The sequence below is a fragment of the Vipera berus genome (genome assembly GCF_964194415.1).
Source record: "Vipera berus genome assembly, chromosome: 15".
Classification (NCBI taxonomy): Eukaryota; Metazoa; Chordata; class Lepidosauria; order Squamata; family Viperidae; genus Vipera; species Vipera berus.
The window spans coordinates 11,602,322-11,625,360 of record NC_138218.1 but is presented as its reverse complement, the minus strand read 5'-3'; the positions used below and the strand labels follow the sequence as shown (position 1 = coordinate 11,625,360).

The window sequence follows — 23,039 nt, the reverse complement described above, 5'->3', positions numbered from 1 at the left end:
ACAGGAGACCATTTCAGATAAAGGGTTGTCCACTCCCTTTGAAAGCCTCCAGTGATGGAACACCCACAAGTTCTGGAGGCAAGCTCTTCCACCGATTACTTTAATTCCAGGTTGCTTCTCTATTAGTTTCCATCCATTGCTTCTTGTCTTCCGTTAGATGCTTTGGAGAGCAGTTTGTGGCAGCCCCTCAAATATTGGGAGACTGCTCTTGTGCACCCCTAGTCCTTCTTTTCCTTAGCCTAGACGTGCCCAGTTCCTTCAACCGCTCTTTATACATTTTAGCTTCTGGCCCCCTAACCATCCTTCCTGCTCTTCTCTGCCACAAGGATGATTAGGGTCACCCTCCGGTTGCAAAGGAAGCGGGGCCGTGGGAACCTGCTTGGCACTCTTGCCTAGAGACAGATTTAGATTCACCAGCTAAAACCAGATTTAATGTATCGTCACCGCTTTCAGATTCCAGGCTTGTGCCTCTTACAAATGTAATAGTCAATCAGTTTATCGGGTCTGGTGGGTCTGGTTTGCGTTGTAGGAAGCCAGAGATAAAACCTTTTATTCCTATTCTAATTTAAATTGCAATTATTACAGCGTTCAAAACAGGATATAAATTCTCATTCAAATATGGACGGAAAAGAGAAGGGCTGAGACGCGGTGCACGTTTCTAGTCCCTGTTTTTATTTCATTTCCCTAAAAGGCAAATACAGAAGGCAATCCCCCTTTAAGAAGAGCCCCGCCCCTCCGCTTCCACGTCGCTCAGGAGCCAATCAGCTCTAAAGAACGCCTCCTTTCCCCTTGGAAAACAAGGAGGCGGCTTTGGTGGTTCAACCTAGCCCTAGATTCTTTTGCGGTAAGTAAGCGACGAAAGAGTGGCTATTGGGGCGCTCTGGGACGGGCTGCCGTTTTAATTGGTTGAGATGGCTGCCAGTCTGCGGTCTCCTCGCTAGGCGGAGATTAGACAGGGTAGTCTGCGCGGCTGCGATCGAACCGGGAAGGAGACGCTGTCCTTCTGCAGCCATGGCGAGCGGAGCGGTATGGTGAGAGCTCCCCTCGATTAGGAGAATGGTATTGGCTACCTGGCTTAGGTGAGACGGGCGGCGGACTGTTCCATTATGGATTGGGGGGGGGAAACAATGTTTTAAGATGGAGATGGTTTTGCATAGCCGGCTTTCTGCCGGGGCTGGGAAAGTGGATCTCTCCCAAAGAGGCGCCTTGGATTTTGACAACTGCTTAATAATTTAAGCACGCCCAGCGGGTTTGCTGACAGGCGGGCGACAGGATAGCAAAGAGAATGATGTGCAAAACCCACGTAGGACGCAGCACCAGCCGGTTTCGCGAGTGCAAGCCGATCTCAGTACATGCAAACCTCTGGGAGGGGGGGGAATGCCTTTCCTAGCCTGGGAAACGGTAAATTGGAGCCTCCAGGTTCAGGAGCAGTCTACCTGGAATGCCATTTCTGTATAGGTTGGATGCTTCAAGCCTGGTTTTACAAGGTGAAGGGAGGGGAGAGGTTTGGAGAAATTAACAGAAATTAAATGGCTTTGGCGGTGCATGGGGAGGAAGCGTCTGGGTGTGGGGTATTTGCCAAAGGCTAGATCTAAAAATTGATCTATAATAAGGGGCAAGGCAGTTATTGCAATCCCGAATTCCTGACTGTGTTTATGGAGAGCATGGGGTTCAAGGAGAGCTTCCAGAGGCACTGTATCTTTGAATTGCATGTGGCAGGTCTCTTAAGATCATCAGTTTGCTCCGGCTTCCCAGCCAGGAGGGGAAAAAACTCCTAAAGAAAAATATTCTGGAGGAAAAAATCCTAACCAGTATAATTTTGATATCTTGAGTGGCAGTTTTGCATCGAAAACTCCTTGAGTTACACACCAAGCTTCACTTTAACAATTGGGAAAAAAAGTGATGAAGTTCCCCCAAATACAAAGTAATAATTTTGCAATTAAGGGATGCAATGATAGCACATTAAAACCCCATTACAAGAATTGTGTTCTTATATTATATAGGTTTGAAGTTATCTAAGATTATATTAGGCTGTGTGATCTAAGCGAGTCTTTTCCATATATGTTTTCTGGCTTGTTCTCTCTGAGTTTCCCACCATTTTTCCAACTTTTTTTTTTGTCTCTGCTCCAGGAAATAGATGCACTTCCAAAGGCTGATGGTTGGATCCTGCCTGACGCTGGACCGCCGTGTGAACAGCACAACCTCGTTCGCAACGCCTGTTTGCACAACCCGAGCACTTTTCCAACATGGCGTTTCAGAGGACGGAGGGCATGTCCATTATCCAGGCTTTGGCTATGACCATAGCAGAGATCCCCGTGTTCCTTTACACCACGTTTGGGCAGGTAAACGAAAGAAAACATTTAGAGCGTGCAGAGATTCTTAGCAATGATTTACAGCTTAGCAGGCTAGCTGAAGCGCATGGTGTTGGCTTGTGTAAGGAACCTCGCGTGATTCTGCATGCCATACCGAAGTCCAGAGGGATGTCAGATGGTAACGTTGTGTTGTCTTGCTTCCTCCTGCTCTTGAAGTCGGCCTTCTCCGCGCTGAGGGTCACGCCCGGCCTCCGGAAGGTGCTCTTTGCCACGGCTCTTGGGACGGTAGCTTTGGCCTTGACGGCCCACCAGTTGAAGCGGCGACGGCGGAAGAAACGAATTGCCCCAGAGAAGTCCAGCGCCAAGCCTGCGGTGGTTCCGGTGCCCATCTTGCCCACCCGCCGGGCCCCCTCGGTGAAAAAAGGTGATTGTGATCAAAGCTTGCTTTTTGATTGATAAATTTATTTCTTATTTCTTATTCATTCATATTCAACCTTTATTAAATAATTCAAGTTGGCAAACATACCTAATGTTCCTTCCTATTTGCCCCAGAACAACAGCCCTGTGAGGTGGTTCTGGCTGAGGGAGAGTGACTGGCCCAAAGTTACCCAATTGGCCTTCATGGCAAAGGTGGGACTAGAACTCACCGTCTCTGGGTGATTGGCCCATAGTCACCCAGCAGGCTTTCATGCCTATAGTGGGAATAGAGCTGCCTATATCCAGTGATAATAAGAATAAAATTAGGGGTCTTGTTAGCTACTGCAGGATGTAGACAGAGCCGTTATGGGGTGCTTGAGAGGTGAATGCAAGTTTTATTGGGGCCTCAGCATTGAGTAATTAAAATGGTCTTTTTTAATTCTGTTTGCAGCCCAGAATCTGTAGCTTTGTTTAATGATCAGGTAATTAAAATGGATCAAACAGAAAGAGAAAAAAGTATGGCTTTATATAGGAGTCCACATACATTGGGGTAGTGATTTCACATTATGACATCAGACATGGACTGTTTTACTAGCTTGAACAGTTCTCAACTTATGACCGGTTGCTTAGCGACGGTTTGAATTTACAACGGACGCCGAAAATTCTATTCTTTCCCCCTCATTTACTTGCATTTTTTCTCTAATTTCAGGTTATTCCGGCCGTCGGCTGCAGAGTCCCAGCAGCAAGAGCAACGACACACTGAGCGGGATCTCCTCCCTGGAGCCCAGCAAGCATTCCAGCTCTTCGCACAGCCTGGCCTCCGTAAGAGACGCGCGGGGAGGGGCCCTTGAGCCCCCCAGGGTGGGGGGGGGAAGCAGGTGCTACAGGCAGTCCTCGACTTACTTCGTTTAGTGACCATTCAGAGTTTTACAACTTCCACTTAGGACTGTTTTTCACAGTTATGACCTTTGCAACATCCCCTTGGTCACGTGATCAAAATTTAGGCACTTCACCTTTATGACGGTTGCAGCACCCGGGGGTGGGTGGGTGGGTGTCAGGTGATCCCCATTTGCGACCAGGCCAAGCCAATGGGGAAGCCGGATTCACTTAGCAACCTTGTTACTAACTTAACAACTGCAGTGATTCACTTAACAATTGTGGCAAGGAAGGTTGTAAAATGGGGCAAAGCTCACTTAACAACTGTGTTGCTTAACAACAGAAATTTGCAGTTGAGGTCATTTACTAGTGCATTTGAGGTGATTGACAGCCGATATTCATATTTCCCTGGGATCTGCCTGGTTTTCATTCCAGATGGCGGTCGTCAACTCCCCCAGCCCCACCCCAGCTTCTGCGGGCCCCTGGGAAGCCCACCTGGGGGGAGAAGATCCGGGCGCTGCTGGCGACTGTAGCGCGGAAAACCTTTACTTTCAAGGTAAAGGGGTTGCTATGCAAATGAGCATCACACCTTTCCCCGAGCTGAGATTGTTTCTTGAGTTGGGTGCGTGTGCTCAGTGCTCCTCGGTGGCATTTGGGCAGCCCCCTTTCCCATCAACCATGCAATGAGGGTTTACGGAGTTGCCTTAGTTTGCTGATCATAGCATGTGACCCTAAAAGGTCATCAGACACTCGATGGTTCATTGTAGCATGTGAACACAGCTTGAAAGTTAGTGTACTGTGTTAATTCGGTCTGTAGGAAACATAGAAGATTAATTTTAATTTATAATGTTTTTTTATTTATTACATTTTGTTTGCCACCCATCTCACCGCAAGGTGACTCTGGCTGGCTTGCAATATTAAAAGGAATAAAACAACACAAAATCATGTGTATAATAAAACTATTTTTGAAAATCTATTTTCTTTGTTTGTTTGCACTTTTTAATTTTTATTATATTGTAAGCTGCCCAGTCGCTGTATTAGTGAGCTGGGCAGCATAGACATCAATAATAATAATAATAATAATAATAATAATAATAATAATAATAATAATAATAATAATAATAATGCCACCACAAAGGAAATAGAAATTTCCTTGATTTAGCAAGATCAGTATTTCTCAATCTTGCCAAGATGTGTTGACTTCAACTCCCAGAACTCCCCAGCCAGCATGGGGGCGTCTTCAGCTCCCAGAATCCCCAGCCTAGCAGGCATCAGCTTAGTGGGATGCAGGTTGCCAAGAGGAGGCTCAACTCTGGTTGTTGCTGCTCATCTGGGGGTCTCTCTTCCTTGGCAGGCATGGAGCTGTTTGAAGAGGCGCTGCAGAAGTGGGAGCAGGCCTTGACGGTCCGTCAGAGGGACCCCCCCAGCCTCTCGGCCTCTTGGATCGTGCCCAGGGAGGAGGATCTGCTGCTGCCTGAAGACCTCTGTGAGGTACAGTCCCTCCGGTGCCCCAGAGCTGGTAAAATCCGGAATCCCCTTTGAGGGGGCTTCACGCACACACTCCCCAAGTTGTTTTGGGGTTATTTTCGGGGTTATTTCCTGGCAGATGGGCTGGGGAAACTATTCAGGAATGGGCAAATTTCGCTTTGTTGTAAAGCTACATTAACAGAGGTTTAAGAAGCCAGTTCGGGATTCTGGTTCTTCGGTACCTGATCCTCATTTTATGTCAGATGCAGCCGTGTTTGTCTCTCTGAAGCAGGAATCTCAGAAAAAAGAATTTGCAGACAAGCTGGAATTGCTCCTGTACCGGGCGTATAACCTGCAGGAGGAGTTTGGGTCCTCTCTGTCGGCCGACAGCCTCCTGCTTGATTTAGGTGAGCCGAGCCGGTTTGCTAATGCTGGGAGAAAGTGGGCTTGTCCTAGCTCAAGACCAGGGCTCTCCAAACCATGGTCAGATCGGCTGCCATTGTATTGGTCCCTCCCCGGCTTTGACCCTGACGTTGTAATTGTAGGTTAACCGTTTTATTTTCGCTGTGTTTTATTGTACCAAGATGGTTTCTAAAATGTTGGTCTGTGTCTCAGAAGGGCTGTTACGTTCCCGGTTTTATGCTGCCTGGAATCCAAATAAATCACCACTATACCTCTAAAACCTTTCCTCTTTCTCAGAGCAAACTCTGATGTTCCCACTGACGGAGCAGTCTCTAAGGCGCCAGCAAGATGAGGAGGCAGATAGTGTGACCTCCGAGGAATCCTTTTTCTCGGCCGCGGAGGTAATTTGAACCTCGCACAGTGCTTTGCCTTGTTTATTCATTCATTATGCAGGTAAACCCTCAACCTAACGACCACCATTGAGTCCAAAATTTCTGTTGCTAAGCGAGACATTTGTTAAGTGAATTTTGCCCCATTTTACTTGCCACAGTTCATAAGCGAATCACTGCACTAGTTATATTAGTAACAGGGTTGTTAAGTGAATCTGGCTTCTCCATTGATTTGCTTGTCGGAAGGTTGCAAAAGGGATCACGTGACCCCGAGCAGTCTCCTAGGGCTGTCCCGCACGAAATGTCTATGTAGAAGTCAAGGCTACAAATGATAAACTCTTTCTGCTCGGTCTATAATTGAGGTGTGTCTTTGATGAGCCTCTTGGGGACCTCTAATGTTTAAGAAATCCTTTTGTGGTTTCTGCTTTGCTCTCAGATCTTTGACTCCCTGGAAATTGAGAAGATGCCATTCCAGCCTTCTAAGCCAGCTGTTGCCTACGAAGAAGCGTTGCGGCTGGTGAAGGATGGATTGGTTTCGTGCAGGACCTTCCGGTGAGCTCGGGGCAAGCGGGCCTTAGGATATTTATCTTCTCATGCTGGCATCAAGGTCATTATGGACCTGATGGACCTTTAGATCTTCATGGAGAGGTTTTAGCCTCTTCCTCATTCCTACTCCTTATCCCAAACCGAATGGTGCCAACACAACTTTCTTTAGCTAGAGACTTCCAGATGTATAAAGGGCAGAGTTTTTAGCTCTTGGTTCTGTAGGTAGAGAATTCCGGGAGTTGAAATCCTGAGATAGTTGGAGAATGCTCAAATCACAGTTCTCAAAGTTCCCAGTTCTTGATTGAGCTGATAGAGAATTCTGAGGTATAATTCTGAGATATGATGATAAAGGGTCTGCCAACTGTAGCCTTTGGTTGTCCGAAATGATGTTAAGGGCAACCCTGGGAATTAGCTGGTTCCCTGTTCCAGGAGTCTGTAATGCATCTTAGATTCCCAGGCTTTCATCTTTCAGAATTTTTAATTTCAAGGTTGGGGTGGGTGGGGTGGGGTGGGTGGGGGCATCAGGGTGGTAAAACTGGCCTAGATGTTCTCTGTCCTACCACCCCACCCCCTAACTGCCTCCTCTTCCAGCACAGAGCTTTTGGGGTGCTACAGTGATGATGATTTTCTGGCAAAGCTTCACTGCATCAGACAAGCTTTTCAGGTGGGTGCCTGGAGTCCCTGGAACTTCGTCCTCTCTTGAAGGTGGTTGTCCCTCAAGGCTTGGGCCAACTCTACCCTGATGCCTGTTCTTTCTGGAGTCCTTCAATCTGAGGAATGGCAATTGTGGGGTGGAAGGAAGTTGGCTTTACTGCTGCGTCTGGTCCAGAAAGAACTGGCTTGCTTGACAAGCCACAATGGACCTCCATGTGAGTACGTGCTGAACTTCAACTCTCATCCAGGAAACCGTGGTTTCCAACGGGCTGATCTCTTCACAGGAACTGCTGCTGGTGGAGAACAACCAGACGTTTTTTGGGGAGGTGGGCAAGCGCATGGTGATGGGGCTGATGACCAAGGCCGAGAAGGTAAGGACCAGCCATGAAAGGGCTCTGTGATTGTGCTGGGGGGCGGGGGAGAAGATAACGGATCTCCATGGAGGTTGGTTGGGATCTACCACAGGGTCTGCTCAGTGTAGTGTGACAACTGCTTTCGCAGTAACATCTGGAAGTCTCTAGCTAAAGAAAGTTGTGTTGGCACCATTCGGGTTGGGATAAGGAGTAAGAATGCTATCTGTGGTAGCATTCTCTGTGGGTGCGCCTGCCCTCTGGAACCAGCTCCCTGTTGAGCTCCGGATGGCTCCCGACCTTCGCTCTTTTCGCCGCGACCTGAAGACTTGAGTATTTGAACTTGTTGGCCTGGACTGAGGGACTGGGATTTTAGATTTTAGATTTTAAATTTTAGAACGTGTTTTATTGTTTAGGGCTACTTGGTTTAATTTATTTTAATTTTTGTATATTATGTGTTGTATATAGTGTTTTAATTGCCCTGTACACCGCCCCGAGTCCTTCGGGAGAGAGGCGGTATATAAATCCAAATCATCATCATCATCATCATCATCATCATCTTGAGATCTTCTAGTGGTCTACCAAAGATCTTCTGAGGACCTGCCCCAAACAAAAGCCTTGGGCGGGAGTGTCTCTGAGAGATCAGGGTTAACTAAGCAAACTAGATTTGAGGAAACCTCATGGAACTGATTGAGAAGCAAGAAGCAAGTCTGGCTGGTTTCACCTGAATTTTGGGCTGGTTTCCTCTGATTTCTGCTCTTCCAGAACACAAAGGGTTTCCTTGAAAGCTACAAGGAGATGCTGCTCTACACGCTGAGACAGGAGACTTGGCCAACCACAGAGAAGGAACTGGAAGGCCGAGGGGTGAGTGTTGGTCGTCTTACAAAAAGCCTGACTCAGGGGTGCACACACTCCTCATTTAGTGACTGTGTCGTCTAGCGAGGATGAAGTTTGCATGTATGCCTTTCGCGGGTCTGAAAAGCACTTAGCACCTGCTTTGCTTAATGATGGAGTTGCTGGTGCCAATTGTGGTCACTAATGAGGACCACCTGCGGTAGCAAGGCAGGGCCTTTCTGGTGGCAACACCCCAGATTGACTAAATAAGAAATCTTTGTCCGTTTGAAACCTTCACAGGCAGATCTTTGTCTCCATCCAGGTTTTCAGCTTTGGGATCAAGTTTCTCACTGATTTATTTGCCCGACCTTAATCCAGCACCCCCCTCCAATTAGAGGAGGGGGAACAATACCAATACGATCAATCAAACTAAAACCGGTTGGATCCTGCAGGCGGCAGAATTAGGGAGGTTTGCTGCGATTTGGGTGAATAAACATGGATTGTTTCCTTTTGACCGTCTCTCAGGTGGTCTGCATGAATTTCTTTGACATCGCCTTGGACTTCATCCTCATGGATGCTTTAGAAGACCTGGAGAACCCTCCCTCCTCCGTTCTGGCCATCCTGCGCAACCGCTGGCTCTCCGACAGCTTCAAGGAGACGGTGCATTTCCGTGGGTGGGGGGTGGGGTCTGGAGACGAACAGGCTCTTCGGAGTTACGGAGGCAGAGTGGCCGATAGCCCCAGGCCAGCCTGGTTTAGGCACAGGAACTAGGGAGGGTTCGGTTTTAGGGAGGACCTCCTACCTTTCCGGTCTTCTGGAACTTTCCAGTGAGGGGAAAACCAACCAAGCAGGTTTACCTGTTCTTGTCTTTCATTGCAGGCTCTTGCGACCGCCTGCTGGTCAGTTCTGAAGGCGAAGAGGCGGCTTCTGATGGTACGTGAGAATGACCCAATCCCGATTCTATTTTTTTTCTCCCCTTACAAACCTCTTTGCAGTTGGGATTTGATGAAAGGATGGGAGGGGACCTTCGTGGCCATCTAGTCTACTCCTCCGTCCCTTGCAGGGTCTGTTAAAATTATTTAGAGGGGTTTTCCTAGCCCTCTTCAGGTGGCAGTTTGCCGGATAGTTCGTCCACACATCTTAAAGGTAGCCGAGGTTGAAAAACACTGCTTTAGATGTCGATCAACTAATTCCCAGAATATTGCTCTTCTCCCCCCACCCCACATCCCATGGACACATGATGTTCACTTAGTGACCATTTGAAGCTCTGATGGACCTACTTAGGGATTTGAAATTATGAGGGTCACCCTTCCTCCATAGTCACGTAATCGGACCCGGAGCTCAGCAATTCTGAGGCCCCATTGATGGCCCTTTGCAGCATCCCATAATCGTGTTACCTCATTTTATGATAGTTTTAATAAAAACTGTCAGTGGCTTCTGGTTTCTGGCAAAACCAGTTCCAGGACTATCTTTATTGGTTGACAAAGAAAATTCCTTCTCAAGAAATAAATAAATTTGAATTCGCTTCTCTATAGTTGGGCCAGATTAAGTGTTTTCTGCAATCTGGATTCGGCACTCCTCTTATACACCCCAGTGGATTTTCCAAGAATTTATATTCTTGGTTTCTGTGTTTTTATAGCGATCTTTCCTGGCTGAGAGTGTGCGGTTTTTGTGTGTGGTGTGTGGTTTGCAAGTGGCAACCCTCCCATCTTCTCAACCTCCGCTTCGGTTTCAGGTTCCGGATGGTTTTATATCTCATTTTTACTCCGTATCGGAGCACGTCAGCCCCATCCTGGCTTTTGGCTTCCTGGGGCCCAAACAGCATCTTTTTGAAGTCTGCAGCTTTTTCAAGGTAAATGCTCTTTTTTTTAAAAAAATAAAAATCCGGGAAGAGTGGGCAAAGGATATGCGGTCACTTAAAAAGAGAGGAAAAAAACCTTTATGTGATTTTTGTTTTTAAATGGCTCTTGGCATCTGTCCCTCTTTCTCTCTCTTTAATATGTGATATAGTCAGGAGATTGACAGGATTAAGTGGCTGTTGTATTTCCAAGGCTCCAGATATTTTCCCTTATGGCGTGACTGTTCTTTAGCACCCACCGGGGGACGTGGGTGACTTAAGGAATAACGGTTGTTGTCCCCAAACTGTGTCCAACATAGAATGTAGAGAGCCTACGGCAGAGAGTCTCGGATTTAACAACAGCTCATTTAGTGACCGAAGTGACAGCGGCATTGAAAAAAAGAGACTTATGACCGTTTTTCACACTTACGACCATTGCAGCATCCTCAGGGTCAGGAGGTTTGTATTCAGATGCTTGACAGCTGACTCACATTTATGACGGTCGCAGTCTCCCTGGGTCACGTGATCCTGGCAAAGCCAGGTTCACTTCACAGCCAGGTTGCGAGCTTAAGAACGGCAGCGATTCCTTTAACCACTGGGGCAAGGAAGGTTGCAAAACGGGGCAAAGCTCTCTGAACAAGTGTCTCACTTAGCAACAGAAGTTTGGGGCTCGAATTGTGGTCGTCAGACGGGGACTGCCTGTAATCATCTCTCTCTTTCTCCAGCATCAGATTATGCAATATCTGAAAGATATGTTTGACCTGGACATTGTAAGGTACACAACGGTGTCCTTGTTAGCCGAAGACGTCCTTCAGCTGTCACGGCGTCGCAGTGACATCCTGCTCGGCTACTTAGGCGTGGAGACCATCCCAGAGGTCAATGGGACTCTGGGAAGTGACAGTGTTTCCTTCGATAGCCTCAACTAAGCTTTCTTGCTCGGAGAAGACCGTTGGGGGCTTATAAATGGATGTGGTTTTTTTTCCTTTTTAAAGGCAACCGGCCTCCCTATTTCGGAAGCCGAAGACGGAAGGCAGCAAAACATTCTCTATTTGAATTGTCTAACCTAAAAGCAATTTTGAGCAGTGGTTCTCAACCTTGGCAATTTTTAAGAGAGGTGGACTTCAATTCCCAGAATTCCCCAGCCAGCTGTGCTGGCTGGGGAATTCTGGAAGTTGAAGTCCACCCATCTTAAAATCGCCACGATTGAAAAAGACTGATTTAGAGATTATTTAACGGCCCAGATGTGTCCAGCATCATCCAGATGGGAAGTTTCTGCCAACCAGCCCTGCCTGTTTCTAGTTATTTAATACTTGCAGAACCTGTGGCCGAGCCCTGTCGGATATTCCAGTTTTGAGATTAGTGCACAAGGACACTTTTTTCCCCTGTGAAATGTGATGGCTGAAAATAAATACAAGTGGGGAGAGACCTGATTGAGCTCTAGGGACCTTTTGCTCATTTGATTTGGAAAATTCAGTTTTATTTTTTTTTAAACTGAATTTATTTTATTGTGTGTCTTATCAGCATTCTTCAACCTTGGCCACTTGAAGAGGGGTGGACTTCAACTCCCAGAAAGCTCCAATCAGCATGCTGGCTGGAGAATTCTAGGAACTGAAGTTCATGTATCTTAAAGCATGCTGACTAAGGAATTCTGGGAGTTGAAGTCCACTCACCATCCAGTGGGCAAGGTTGAAAAACTCTGTAAACTTGTAATAATTAATATATTTAACAATAATATTAAAGTAAAGATTGTCACACATATGGTGGTCTCGGATGGAAGATCCTCTGAAGGAGATGGGTGGGGAAGGGAAGGGAGGAAAGAAGGGAGGGAGGAAGGAAGGAAAGAGAGAGAGAGAGATGGGAATGACGGAAGAAGGAACGAAGGAGGAAAGGCTGGATCTCATTGGCTTTCTGGAAAGGATAAAATGTTTCAGTGAAGCCTTGCAAGAAATGCTTTACTCTAAAATCCCAATTAGCTTGAGAGCTTATCCACTTTCATAGATGAGACAAACTTCCTTTTTTATTTTTCTCTCTGGCATCTTCATGGCCATATTTCAAAAACTGGGAATTTTCTCTTTCAATCTGAAGGCACATTCTTCTCCCAGAAATGGGGGAAATGGAACACAAAACTCTAACAGCTTCTTGTGCCCAAGTCGTTTTCCCTCACTTGGTATGACAATTGACCACTGACCTTGACATTTTTTGAGCAGCTGGTAGAGTTCCCGACTGTCATGGCTACCTTTTCCTACAGATTTGGACATTTTCAGCCTGGGAAAAATGGACTTTCCTGCCTGCAAATCAGGGTGGTGGGGAGATTGTGATCCTTGGATATTGCTAAATCCTGAACATCCTGAGTGCATGGGATGTGAGGTGGATTGAGAAGAGCAATATTCTGGGAATTACATACGGTAGTTGATCGACATCTAAAGCAGTGTTTTTCAGCCTTGGCTACTTTTAAGATGTGTGGACTTCAACTCCCAGAATTCCGTAATCAGCTTTGCTGGCTGGAGAATTCCTTGTTAAAAGAGGAGGAAACCCATTTTGGGGGATATTGCCTGAAAATGTGGAAGGAATTGAATGTAATTTTTGTGCCTCATTATTTTGGTTTGCTTGGACTTTATTTCTCTCCCCCCCCTTCGTGATTGATGTGCTTATGCCTCTCAATCCCCTTGGCAATTAAAACTTTTGTATCCTATTAGAACTTTTGGCACTGAAAAAAAATCAAATAAATATTTCCTTTACTATTAAGGTGGGCTGGAGTGTTTTCCTTTTCCCCTCTTTCAATTTAATGGAAGTGGAGATTTGCTTAATGTTGCAACGTAAGTGTGAAAAGTCACTTTTTTCAGTGCCATTGTAACTTCAAATGTTCACTACATGAAGGGTTGTAAGTTGAGAACTACCCGTAGTGGATCAAAAACCAACTGGCTGGATTTGTGCAACACAGCTAGGCAAATCTCATTACACAGAATTTCTCCATTTTATTTTATTCTCTGCCGGGTCTCTGCAGGCTGCTGGTGATGAAATTCTTACTTTGATTTTCCAGAGAGACTTCTCGTGTTTCTCCATTTGTATATTTACTGGATTGATTGACCTCTAGTTCAGCAAAGATTTTTTAAAAATGGCACTAAATACTTCTGGTAAACAACCAACGTTTCTGATTTCCGTAGGAGTTGGGGTCAATAATACGATAGCTAAACCACCCAAAGTAATTTGCTTTTATTGTTTCTGCATCTTGTTTTCTTCTACTGCATTCTGGTTTGGCTTGGCTTTTGCCTGCTAATTGTATTTACTATCTCCGGGGAATTGATCTTGTGCAGATGGTGCCCGGAAGAGAGAGAAGAAGCAAGAAAAATTAATTTTCTTCTCTGTTACAAACCTTGAAGTCTTTGTGCTATGTGAACGCACAAAAAAACTAATCTTTAGAAGAACGGAGGTTTTTTTAAATCACTCACTAAGCTGTTATTAGGTTATTGCAAAGCTTTGAAATATGTCTGGCTCTAAAATCTCGTGGTCTTAATGTTTGTTTCATGTCTGAACAGATTTCTTTTAATGAATTCACACCAGATGGAGAAGACACAAAGGGTGGCCGAGGTTTTCTCCGGTTCAAATTGACAAAGATGGGTCAGTCAGATAAGACTTACCGGTACTTTATTATTTATATATATTCCGTCTTTATATCCCAGCCAGCATTTAATACAGATCTTATTTCATTTTATTCAGGGCATATTTATCGAATGTGATGATTTATTCGTGTTATTCCCAATTTATTAAAGGTATGAATTGTAGTTTATTCAGTAATGTAGGGTTGCGTAGACCATAAGGTTGGCAATTTTCAGATGTATGGATTCAACTCCCAGAATTCCCCTGCCAGCCTTTCATACCAGGGAATTCTGGGAATTGAAGTCATAAAGTTGCAAAAGTTAGGAAGCAGTGCCCTAAGCACTGGCACTGTTGTTTGTAAACAGGGCGTAGCAGTTTCTTTCAGCCTAGCAAGCTGTGATTTATTCAACAATCTAGAATAAGGCATGGCTGAGCACATCACAGGCCATCATTTGGCCATGATAGCCCTGAGTCACAATAGAGGCTGAGCCCAGTCCCACAATGCACGGCGCTCCCATTCAATCGCTCCTCAGCCCGCCATCCTCTCCCGAGGTTCTGATTGGCTCTGAGCGGGGGCATGCGAGGAGGCAGGAGAAGAGGCAGCGAGGGAGGGGCGGACCAGCGGAGCAACTTCTTAGTTGGCGTGCAGAACCAGCCAATCCTCGGCGGCCGCCCCGCCCCGCTTCTCCTGCCATTGGCTTTCTCATATACCTGGGTCCGGCCAAGGACCGGGCTTTATGATTGGCTGTTTGATTCCAAGGGAAGGACAGGACGCGGGGGTGTGGTAGTATTCGAGGATTGGTTGGAGGCCTCACCTGGCGAGCCACCCGATTGGTCGAGCGGGCCACGCAGGCACGCCCGCTGGCCGCCCCGCCCCGTGTGTGCCGGCCGATTGGCTGTGGCCGCCCGGCCCGGTATCCGGGTAAGATGGCCGCAGTCGGAGAGTGCTCGATCCCTGTTCCGTGGAATCCGGTGTCTCTCACTCACGTCGAGTATCCAGCAGGTAAAAAGCGTGCTTTCTTCTTCGCTGGTGGTTTTTAGCTTTAGCCAGGCCTGAGGGACGTGAGGCGGGAACTGCCAAATAGTGAGCCATTGATGAGCGGCGGACGGGCGCGCATGCGTATTGGGGCGGCGACGCTGCTGCTAGCAGATAGGGAGCCGCTGGTTGCCGTAGTGCGCGTGCGCGGTACCTCTCGGGCTTTGCCTTGATAGTACACAGCCTAGAAATTGGGGCGGGGGTGCCTTTCTTTCTCCTTTCTCCCCCCTCCATTGCAATTGCTTCCCGGGTCTTTTGCGAGCCGTCTTCTCCTCTTATCCCTCAGCTGTGATGGTGGGCTTGATTAAGCCAGGGCTGTGCCCCCCCCCCCGGACAAAGCACTTTATTTATTTATTTATTTTAATTCCATTTATATCCCGCCCTTATTGCATCAGGGACCCCAGTTTTGCACACTTTGCAATTTATGCTGCCAAACAGTGCAAGGACCCTTGGTCCCCAGCCAGGGAATAACACGGTGGAGACCCCTCCCTTTGTCTTGGAAACAGCGTTGCAAGTTTCCAAGCAAGGAGGGGCTTCCTTACTTATACTACAACGTTTATTTTAAATGGGTTTAGTTTGACAGTTTTAAATAATGGCTTTCATGCTGTTTTGGCTTTCTGTTGGGAGCTGCACAGAGTTGGTTATAAGATGGACAGCTATCTGAACATTTCAAATAAAAAAATTAAGAGTTCCTCCAGGACTCAAAAGTGGATAAGGTGTTTTCTTTGCCAAACGTGCAAGCTGGCTTTGCACAGCCCTCAAGCTGATCTCCCAAAACCCAGCGACTTTGCTTACCTAATGTGCTGTGCCAGACAGTAAATTCTGGGCTGTGATGTCCAGCCTGCTCCCTATAAAATGCTAAGAACTGGATATAAAGTGCTAAGAAAGGCCAAATTCCGCAACCCCATCCGAGCTCCTTAAGTAACCAAACTGGCAAAGCTTGAAGATCACCCTGGTTTGGTTGCATGTTTTTTTTTTAATCCCATTTATATTCCGCCCTTCTCCGAAGACTCAGGGCGGCTTACAACCTAAAGCACAAATCAATGTGCTTAGCAATAGCCTTCATTCTATTATTTAAGCCAAATCCATTTGAGTCCTCCTCTTTTCAAGACTCTTGGTAGAGTCAACTTGGCCACTCAAGAGAGTGGCCAAGTTGACACAACACCCTGAACCACAAAGTGGCCAACTTGGTTTTCGCTTCCATGTACCATTAATACCCCAAAGGTGCTTTTTCCAAAAGGCAACTGGACGCTCTTAGTTGTTTCCTTGAAAATGTTTTGCTTCTCATCCAAGAAACCTCTTCAATTCAGAGAGAAGAGCATCTCTCAGTCAACCATGAGTTGGAGGATTGAGAAAGAGTGATACTTGTGCCTATGAGAAAGCAGGCTTGTCTTCTCTTTCTTTTGGAATTCCCCATTGTTTTAATGCCTTCATTAAGCCGTATCTGCTGTTGCAATGTTGAATTCAGGTTTGTTTGCTTCATGCTTTATCTTATCAGTAGCAGAGCAAAGTCTGAAATCGGACCTGCGTTGCAAGGGAGTTACGACACAGCCAGCCTTGTAGGCTTTTTTCTCAATTTATCTTTAAGCTTTATTTGTGAGGAAGCCAACTTTAGAGCAAAGTGGCAGGGAGGAGGGGTAGGGGGACTCTAATATCTCCCCTTCCTTGAGATATTAACCCTTTTGGAGAAGTCACAACACAGTCAAAGATGGATGGAAACAGAACGACTTTAAAATATAATACAGGGAGTTCTCGACTTATAATCATTTCATGACTGTTCGAAGTTACAACAGCCCTGAAAAAAGTGACTTATGACTGTTTTTCACACTTACGACCGTTGCAGCATCCCTGTGGTCACGTGATCAAAATTCAGATGCTTGGCAACTGACTCCTATTTATGGCGGTCGCAGTGTCCCGGGGTCATGTGATCCCCTTTTGCGAGCTTCTGACAAAGTCAGTGAGGAAGCCAGATTCACTTAACAACCGTGTGACTAAACCACTGCAGTGATCCACTTAACAACTGTAGCTAGAAAGGTGGTAAAATGGAGCAAGGCTCACTTAAGAAATGTCATGGGAATTTTGAGCTCATACGGCAGAACTGATCTGTCTTTGCAACTCACAACAGGATTAGCCTCTGAGGCAGCGCAGAGTGGGTTTTTCTCGGTCAGCTCCCCAAATCAGCCCTTGGCCTCTGGGAACAGAGTGAGGGTTTTTCGTAACAGGGCGTGGTACTTCCAAGCAGAGCTTCGTCTTGGCGTCCTTCGGGTTTTTCCTTTCCAGGCAATCAGCACTGTGGATGATGGGCGCATTGTAGCAATAAAGCACATGTATTATTTATCTCCTCTGATGTTTAGCGGCCTCCTCTCCTGTTTCCTGGATGATGCTGGGCTGCTTAATGCCTGCAGGCTGTCACCCCTTGTGTATGTGTTTGCCTAACGTTACTGTTAGTGGGTCTCCTGGTTTTGAGTTGATGTAAGGGGGTTTTTAAGGGCCTCCCAACCAGCCGCTCGAAAGAACCTGTCTGGCAGAGCTTGAAACAAAAGCGGATTTGAAGGGTCCTTTATATTCTCCAAGCTTGATTGTTTTCTTGTAGATGTTTCATGACCCAAACTAGGTAATATCAGTGCCAGAAAGGAGTTCAGGGATTACCTGCACTGATGCCGAACCAGCCATCTTAAACCATTTTGACCAAGCGGCTGAAATTCTCACCTCTGAAGCATCTGCCAAAGCTGAGATCCGAGAGGAAACGGTGTTGGTGGCTGGGCGAAGAAGGATGTGGTTTGCTTTCCATTCATTGACGTGCTTCGCTTCGTACGAGGCAAAGCTCCTGTGGTAAACCTCACTTTTTCAACTGGTTTTAGGAGGAAGCTGCACTTTTGCCTGTCTTTAAATCTTCCCACATGTAAAGGAAAGTTACCGTTCACATGTTTATCCGTACATCGGTTCGCATGCCGTAGTTAAAAACTAGGAGAATAAAAGTGGTACTCCATGATCGTCAGCACTTGGTGGAAGCTGGTGCCCAGTCGCAGAGGGGTTGGGTATGAATTCTTGCCTTCCTATTGGTTTTTCTCAGGACACAGAGTTTGTAAGGGCAGGTAGTCCCAACCGTTTGTTTAGTGTGCACTCAAAGTTACAACTGTTCTGGAAAAAGTGATGTATGTGACTTAGCGACAGAAATTCAGTGCTAGAAGGGAGTGGGGTTCGAGGAGAAAGGGGGAGAAGGACTATGGGGCCCTTGATGCTCTCCGAGGTTAGTTGTTTTCTTGCAGAGATTTCATGACCCAGCAAGGTAAGCTCATCAATGCTGGAATGTAGCAGTAGGTAGAAACTAGCTCCCTTTTAGCACTGATGTTCTTGCCTAGCTGGATCATGAAACGTCTGCAAGAAAACCACCCAGCTCAGAGAGCACCAAGGACCCCACAGTCATCGTCCTCCTAACTCCACTCCCTTCTAACACTGATGAGGCTACCTAGTTGGGTCATGAAACAGCCTTGTTGCTAGCAGCCCTTCCAGTGGGCTGCAAGTTACTTCCGACTCCACACTTTGATTTCTTTGTCTCCCAGGTGACTTCACTGGCCGTCTTCTCGCCTACCTTAGCCTGAGCCCCATCTTCATCATCGTGGGCTTCGTCACCCTCATTGTTTTTAAGAGAGAGCTACACACGGTGAGTCAGCCCGGTTTGTTTTCTCTTCAAGTCTAGAGCCCCCCAGAATGATGGACATCAAGCCTCAGGAGTCAACGGGACTATTGGAAGGGTTGGTGGTGTTACTAGGCACACCACAATGTGAAGCCACAATTGCCAGTTCTTTAGCTGGCGTTGGCCATCATTTTGCATCAGGTTCTTTTTGAAGAACTAAGACGGTCATAATCTACTGATAGTCCTTGACTTACGACCACAGTGGAGCCCAAAATTTCTGTTGCTAAGCAAGACTGTTGTTAAGTAACACGGTTGTGCAATCTTCGCCCCTAATCTCAACCCTGAGGAGGATCTGATTTATATTTATTGTCTGAAATAGTAGATAAAATTTGGCCAATAAGCACTACAGTGAATGATATTGGCTCTCTTGCGAATGGTTAATCTGATTTTAAATCTCTTTTGTAGATCTCTTTCTTGGGAGGGCTGTGTTTCAACGAAGGCGTAAATTGGTTAATCAAGAACATTGTCCAGGAACAGAGGCCTTGCCCAGGTAGAGTACCAGTTGCACACTCACCAGCACGTTTATGCAGGTAACGTGGTCTCGTGATTGTGGTCACCAAAACGCGGAAAAGATGCAGAGACTCCAGAAAGAGGCAGAGAAGAGCAACAAAGATGATGAAGGGGCTGGAGGCTAAAACATATAAGGAACAGTTGCAGGAATTGGGTATGGCCAGTCTAGGGGGGATGTGATAGCAGTCTTCCAGTATTTGAGGGGCTGTCACAAAAAAGGGGGTCAACCTCTACTCCAAAGCAGCTGAAGGCAGGACAAGAAGCAATGGATGGAAGCTAATCAAGGAGAGAAGCAACCTGGAACTAAGGAGAAACTTCCTGACAGTGAGAACAATTCATCAGTGGAACGGCTTGCCACAAGAAGTTTTGGATGCTCCATCACTGGAGATTTTTAAGAAGAGGCTGGACAGCCATTTGTCTGGAGTGGTGTAGAGTCTCCTGCTTGAGCAGGGGGTTGGACTAGAAGACCTCCAGGCTCCCTTCCAGCCCTAGGATTCTATATTATAGGGTGTCTGCTAGAGCCACATTGGTGTCAGACTGGTAGCAGAGGTGTGTGACGTCCCGCAAATGGGATTGACTCCCACTGTTTTCTTTTGGTCTCCGCAGAAGCCCACCCGTCGGTCTACTCCAAGTACGCCATGCCTTCCAGCCATTCTCAGTTTATGTGGTTCTTCTCTGTCTATTCGTTCCTCTTTCTTTATTTAAGGTGAGTTGTCAGTCTGGGAGTGGAAAGGGTTTGTTTTTTTGGGGGGAGTTTGTGTCTTGATCGACAGGTGCACAAGGAAGCCCTTTATTAATAATGAGGAGAAGAAGAAAAATTTGATTGAGTAGGATTTTTGGTACAGGATCAGATAATCCAGCATTTTCTTTCTGGACTCGGATGGGGTGTTTCTTAACCGCTTCTTAGGAGGCTTGTTTCACCTCTCCTAGGATGCACCAAACCAACAATGCCAGGTTCCTGGACTTGCTGTGGAGACACCTGTTGTCTGTCTGCCTTTTAACCTTGGCCTGCCTAGTCTCCTGCAGCAGGTATGTTGGGGCATCTTGTGATGGTGAGAGCAAGGTCTGTGGGCTCCCAGAATTCCCCAGCCAGGGAATTCTGGCAGTTGAAGTCCACAGAGTCTTAAAGTTTCCGAGTTTGGAAGCGCTGCTCTTTGTAGCGCGTTCTAGGGAAAAAGAGGGCTGGGGTTATTGCTGAAAACTCTCGTCTTTTCGGAGAGAGATAGAGCTAATGGCTCCCTTGCTTCCTTCCTTCTTGATAACCCTTTCCCTCCCCCCCCTTGGTAGGGTTTACTTACTGTACCACACCTGGAGTCAAGTTGTCTACGGAGGGATTGTTGGAAGCTTCATGGCTGGCCTTTGGTTTCTCTTCACGCAGGAAATCCTAACGCCCTTGTTCCCGAGGATAGCTGCATGGTAAGTGCGTCTTTCCCTGCTCCGCAGTTCTTCTGAACTAAAAATGCCTCTCCATGTAGATAGTGAGGATGTGCAAAGTTATTTGACTCAGCAATGGGGCATTCGAGGGAATGGTGGGAATATTCCAGGGGACTCCAGAACATTCCGTTTCTGCCTGGATCGTGCCAGCCTCTTCCTGGACCAAGCCATTCCCAGTCTGGCATTTTCCAGAGGGAATCCTTCAAAGGGGAGGCAGTTTGAGGTGGTATTATCAGAATCCGGCCCCAAACCAGGTCTGATTTGTTTGGAACACCATGTCTGGAATTTTCTGAGATGAGGATTTATTTTCAGATACTACTCATCACTAAACAAATGCTTGTAACTCAAGCGATTCTCACAAATGTGATTTTGGTGGGATGCTTCTTTCAAGCCTCGAATTGTCAAGCTTGCTGAACAGTTGGTGCTCGTCACAATAGACGTTCTACCTTGAATTCTAGCACTGATTTTTGTGCTGATTCAGTGGGAGAACTTAAAGGATTTGGCTACATTTTGGCTAACTTACTTTCCTCTCTTGCCTTCCTGCCTTCCGTCCCTGCTCAACCTCCCTGCCTTTTCTCTTTAAGGCCGTTATCCGAGTTTTTCTTAATCCGAGACACCAGCCTCATCCCCAATATCTTATGGTTCGAATACACAGTCAGCAGAGCAGAAGCCAGGTGAGCAGCCGCCAGCCCTGCGAGGTAGTCACGGAAAGGTCACGTTAACAGAAACGTGCATGTCTGAAAGTATTCTTCCCCTCCTGTCCTTTTACCATCTGGAACGGTGGCCCACCTGGTTGGAGGTTAGCAGCCCTGTGTTTGAGACCCGAGTACTGCGGTGGGGTGAGCTCTCGTCCTTCGATCCAGCTCCTGCTGGGGACACGAAAGAGGCCTCCAGCTGGGCCTCCCCCAGGTCTTCTAGCCCAGCCCCCTACTCAGACAGGAAACCCTATAACGTTTCAGACAAATGGTTGCCCAGTCTCTTCTTAAAAACTAGGTGCATCCAGCGGTGCTTAGGTTTGGCCCAACACCTTTGACCCTCGTCCCATTGCTTCTCTCCTAGGAACCGGCAGCGTAAGCTGGGCACAAAGCTACAATGAGCGTCGACGTCTCCGGCGTTCGACTACGCAGTTCTGTATCCCGGCAGGCTGGAATGGAGACACCTGCGCAGATCTCTGGGGATGTAGCAAGGCGCCTTTTTACGGGACGGATCGATGCGATCGGGCAGGGACCACCACCGAAGACCCCAGAGGCCTTTTCCAATGCGCTGGATCAATCCTGCTGCATGCCGAGTCCATCCACGAGCAAAACCCCATTTATATATCGCAGGCGCATAGCGTTAGACCGGATGCTACCCTGGGAAGCACCAGGAAGCAATTTTGGGGAGGGGGGGCACAGGCACCGCTAATTCGGATGGGGGCAGAGAGGCCTGAGGGGGCGAAACGGGCCGTGGGCGTAGTCCATCCACTTCAGCCGAGCTAGATTCAGACATCGGTTGGTAGGTTATACCTGTGAATATTTAAGTTGGGGCCTGGAAGGGACCACATACGCCTTGGGGGACACGCCCGATACAGCTCTGTGACTTTTCTATTGAATTTCTTTTTTTAATGAACAAAAAAAAATCAATTTGCAGCATGCAATCCACGCACTATTTATATAATCCTGGGTTGTCCAGTTTGCCGAAGGGGAACGGTGGAGGCCGGTTTGAGACTGGTTTTCAGGGGGAGCGGCCAGCTCACTGCCACTGAAAGAGAGTCGGGGGCAAAATTAATAAAAAGAGAGAGGGGGAATTCTGCATTTTGTTTAAGCCAGGGTTTTCCAACCTTGGTGACTTTTAAGACCTGTGGACTTTAACTCCCAGAATTCCCCAGCCAGCAAAGCAAAGCTGGCTGGGGAATTCTGGGAGTTGAAGTCCACAGGTCTTAAAGTTTGCAAGATTGGACCTCGTGGCTTAAGCAGTCTGCAGATTGCTTTGCATAAAAGTGCTTTTTCTACACACTAAAGCAACCCGACAACCTTAATTAAAGGATCTGCATGTGCTGATCAATACAGCTGCAGCAAAAAAAAAATATCCACAATGCTTTTTTTCTTTTTAATCACACCCTGGCACTGAGATTACTTAACCAAATCTGGGGGTCTTTCTCAGTGCCAATTCCCATGACTGTAACTCCTTTCCTTCCCTTTCTCTCCACTCCTCCGATCCAGAGTTTATCTCAAACTCGTTTTTGCTGGCTTGAGGAAGGCCCACCAATGGGAACACCCCCCATGTTTGGTGGCGAGCGATGAGGGTTGTAGTCCAGTGGAATTAAAAGGCTAGTTTAAAATGATCCCCCCCCCGCCACTCCTTCAAAACTTTTAAATACTCAATAAACATGTTTTTATGGTCGCGTTCCGCCTGGGAATGTGTGTTTCCTCCAGCTAATGGGACGGGATGGACACTTCTGCAAGCCTTGATTGGGGAGATCATATCGTGGGCTGTCATAAACCAGGAGGGGAATCTCAGCTAGCGAAGCAGCGGTGGCCAGTGTCGATCAAAAGTTAGCCTTGCTTGGGATGCTTCAGGGCGGTGGGGTGCATCTGACTTTCAAACATTTACAGAACTATTTTTTTCCCCATTTAGTACAAGTGACTTTTTTTTTTACAAAGACAGTACAGGCAGTCCCTGACTTAAAACAGTTTAGTGAC

At 46.9% G+C, this 23,039-nt stretch overlaps 1 protein-coding gene across 11 annotated transcripts; it reads left to right on the top strand.

Annotated features, from left to right (window-relative positions):
* The first annotated feature begins 975 nt into the window (after window positions 1-975).
* Window positions 976-22,740, top strand: LOC308674783 (dolichyldiphosphatase 1-like). Of its 11 annotated transcripts, XM_081339521.1 has the most exons (23): window positions 976-1,079; window positions 2,131-2,342; window positions 2,529-2,736; window positions 3,439-3,551; window positions 4,041-4,161; window positions 4,960-5,096; window positions 5,365-5,479; window positions 5,772-5,875; window positions 6,300-6,415; window positions 7,001-7,073; window positions 7,348-7,434; window positions 8,179-8,277; window positions 8,773-8,907; window positions 9,127-9,180; window positions 9,983-10,099; window positions 13,621-13,702; window positions 18,281-18,381; window positions 18,820-18,904; window positions 19,531-19,630; window positions 19,855-19,953; window positions 20,212-20,340; window positions 20,943-21,032; window positions 21,418-22,740. In XM_081339521.1, exons 2-23 carry the CDS (start codon window positions 2,247-2,249, stop codon window positions 21,452-21,454), a joined length of 2,298 nt encoding a protein of 765 aa, XP_081195647.1. In that variant the 5' UTR covers window positions 976-1,079; window positions 2,131-2,246; the 3' UTR covers window positions 21,455-22,740. The 11 variants fall into 11 exon arrangements, 8 of the variants coding, with proteins under 8 accessions (XP_081195647.1, XP_081195652.1, XP_081195651.1 ...); XR_014027958.1 differs by lacking the exons at window positions 13,621-13,702; window positions 19,855-19,953; window positions 20,212-20,340; window positions 20,943-21,032; window positions 21,418-22,740 and having other exon boundaries at window positions 19,531-19,628; XM_081339526.1 differs by lacking the exons at window positions 18,820-18,904; window positions 19,531-19,630; window positions 19,855-19,953; ... (1 more) ...; window positions 20,943-21,032; window positions 21,418-22,740 and adding an exon at window positions 13,802-13,854 and having other exon boundaries at window positions 18,281-18,369.
* Window positions 22,741-23,039: the final 299 nt, after the last annotated feature.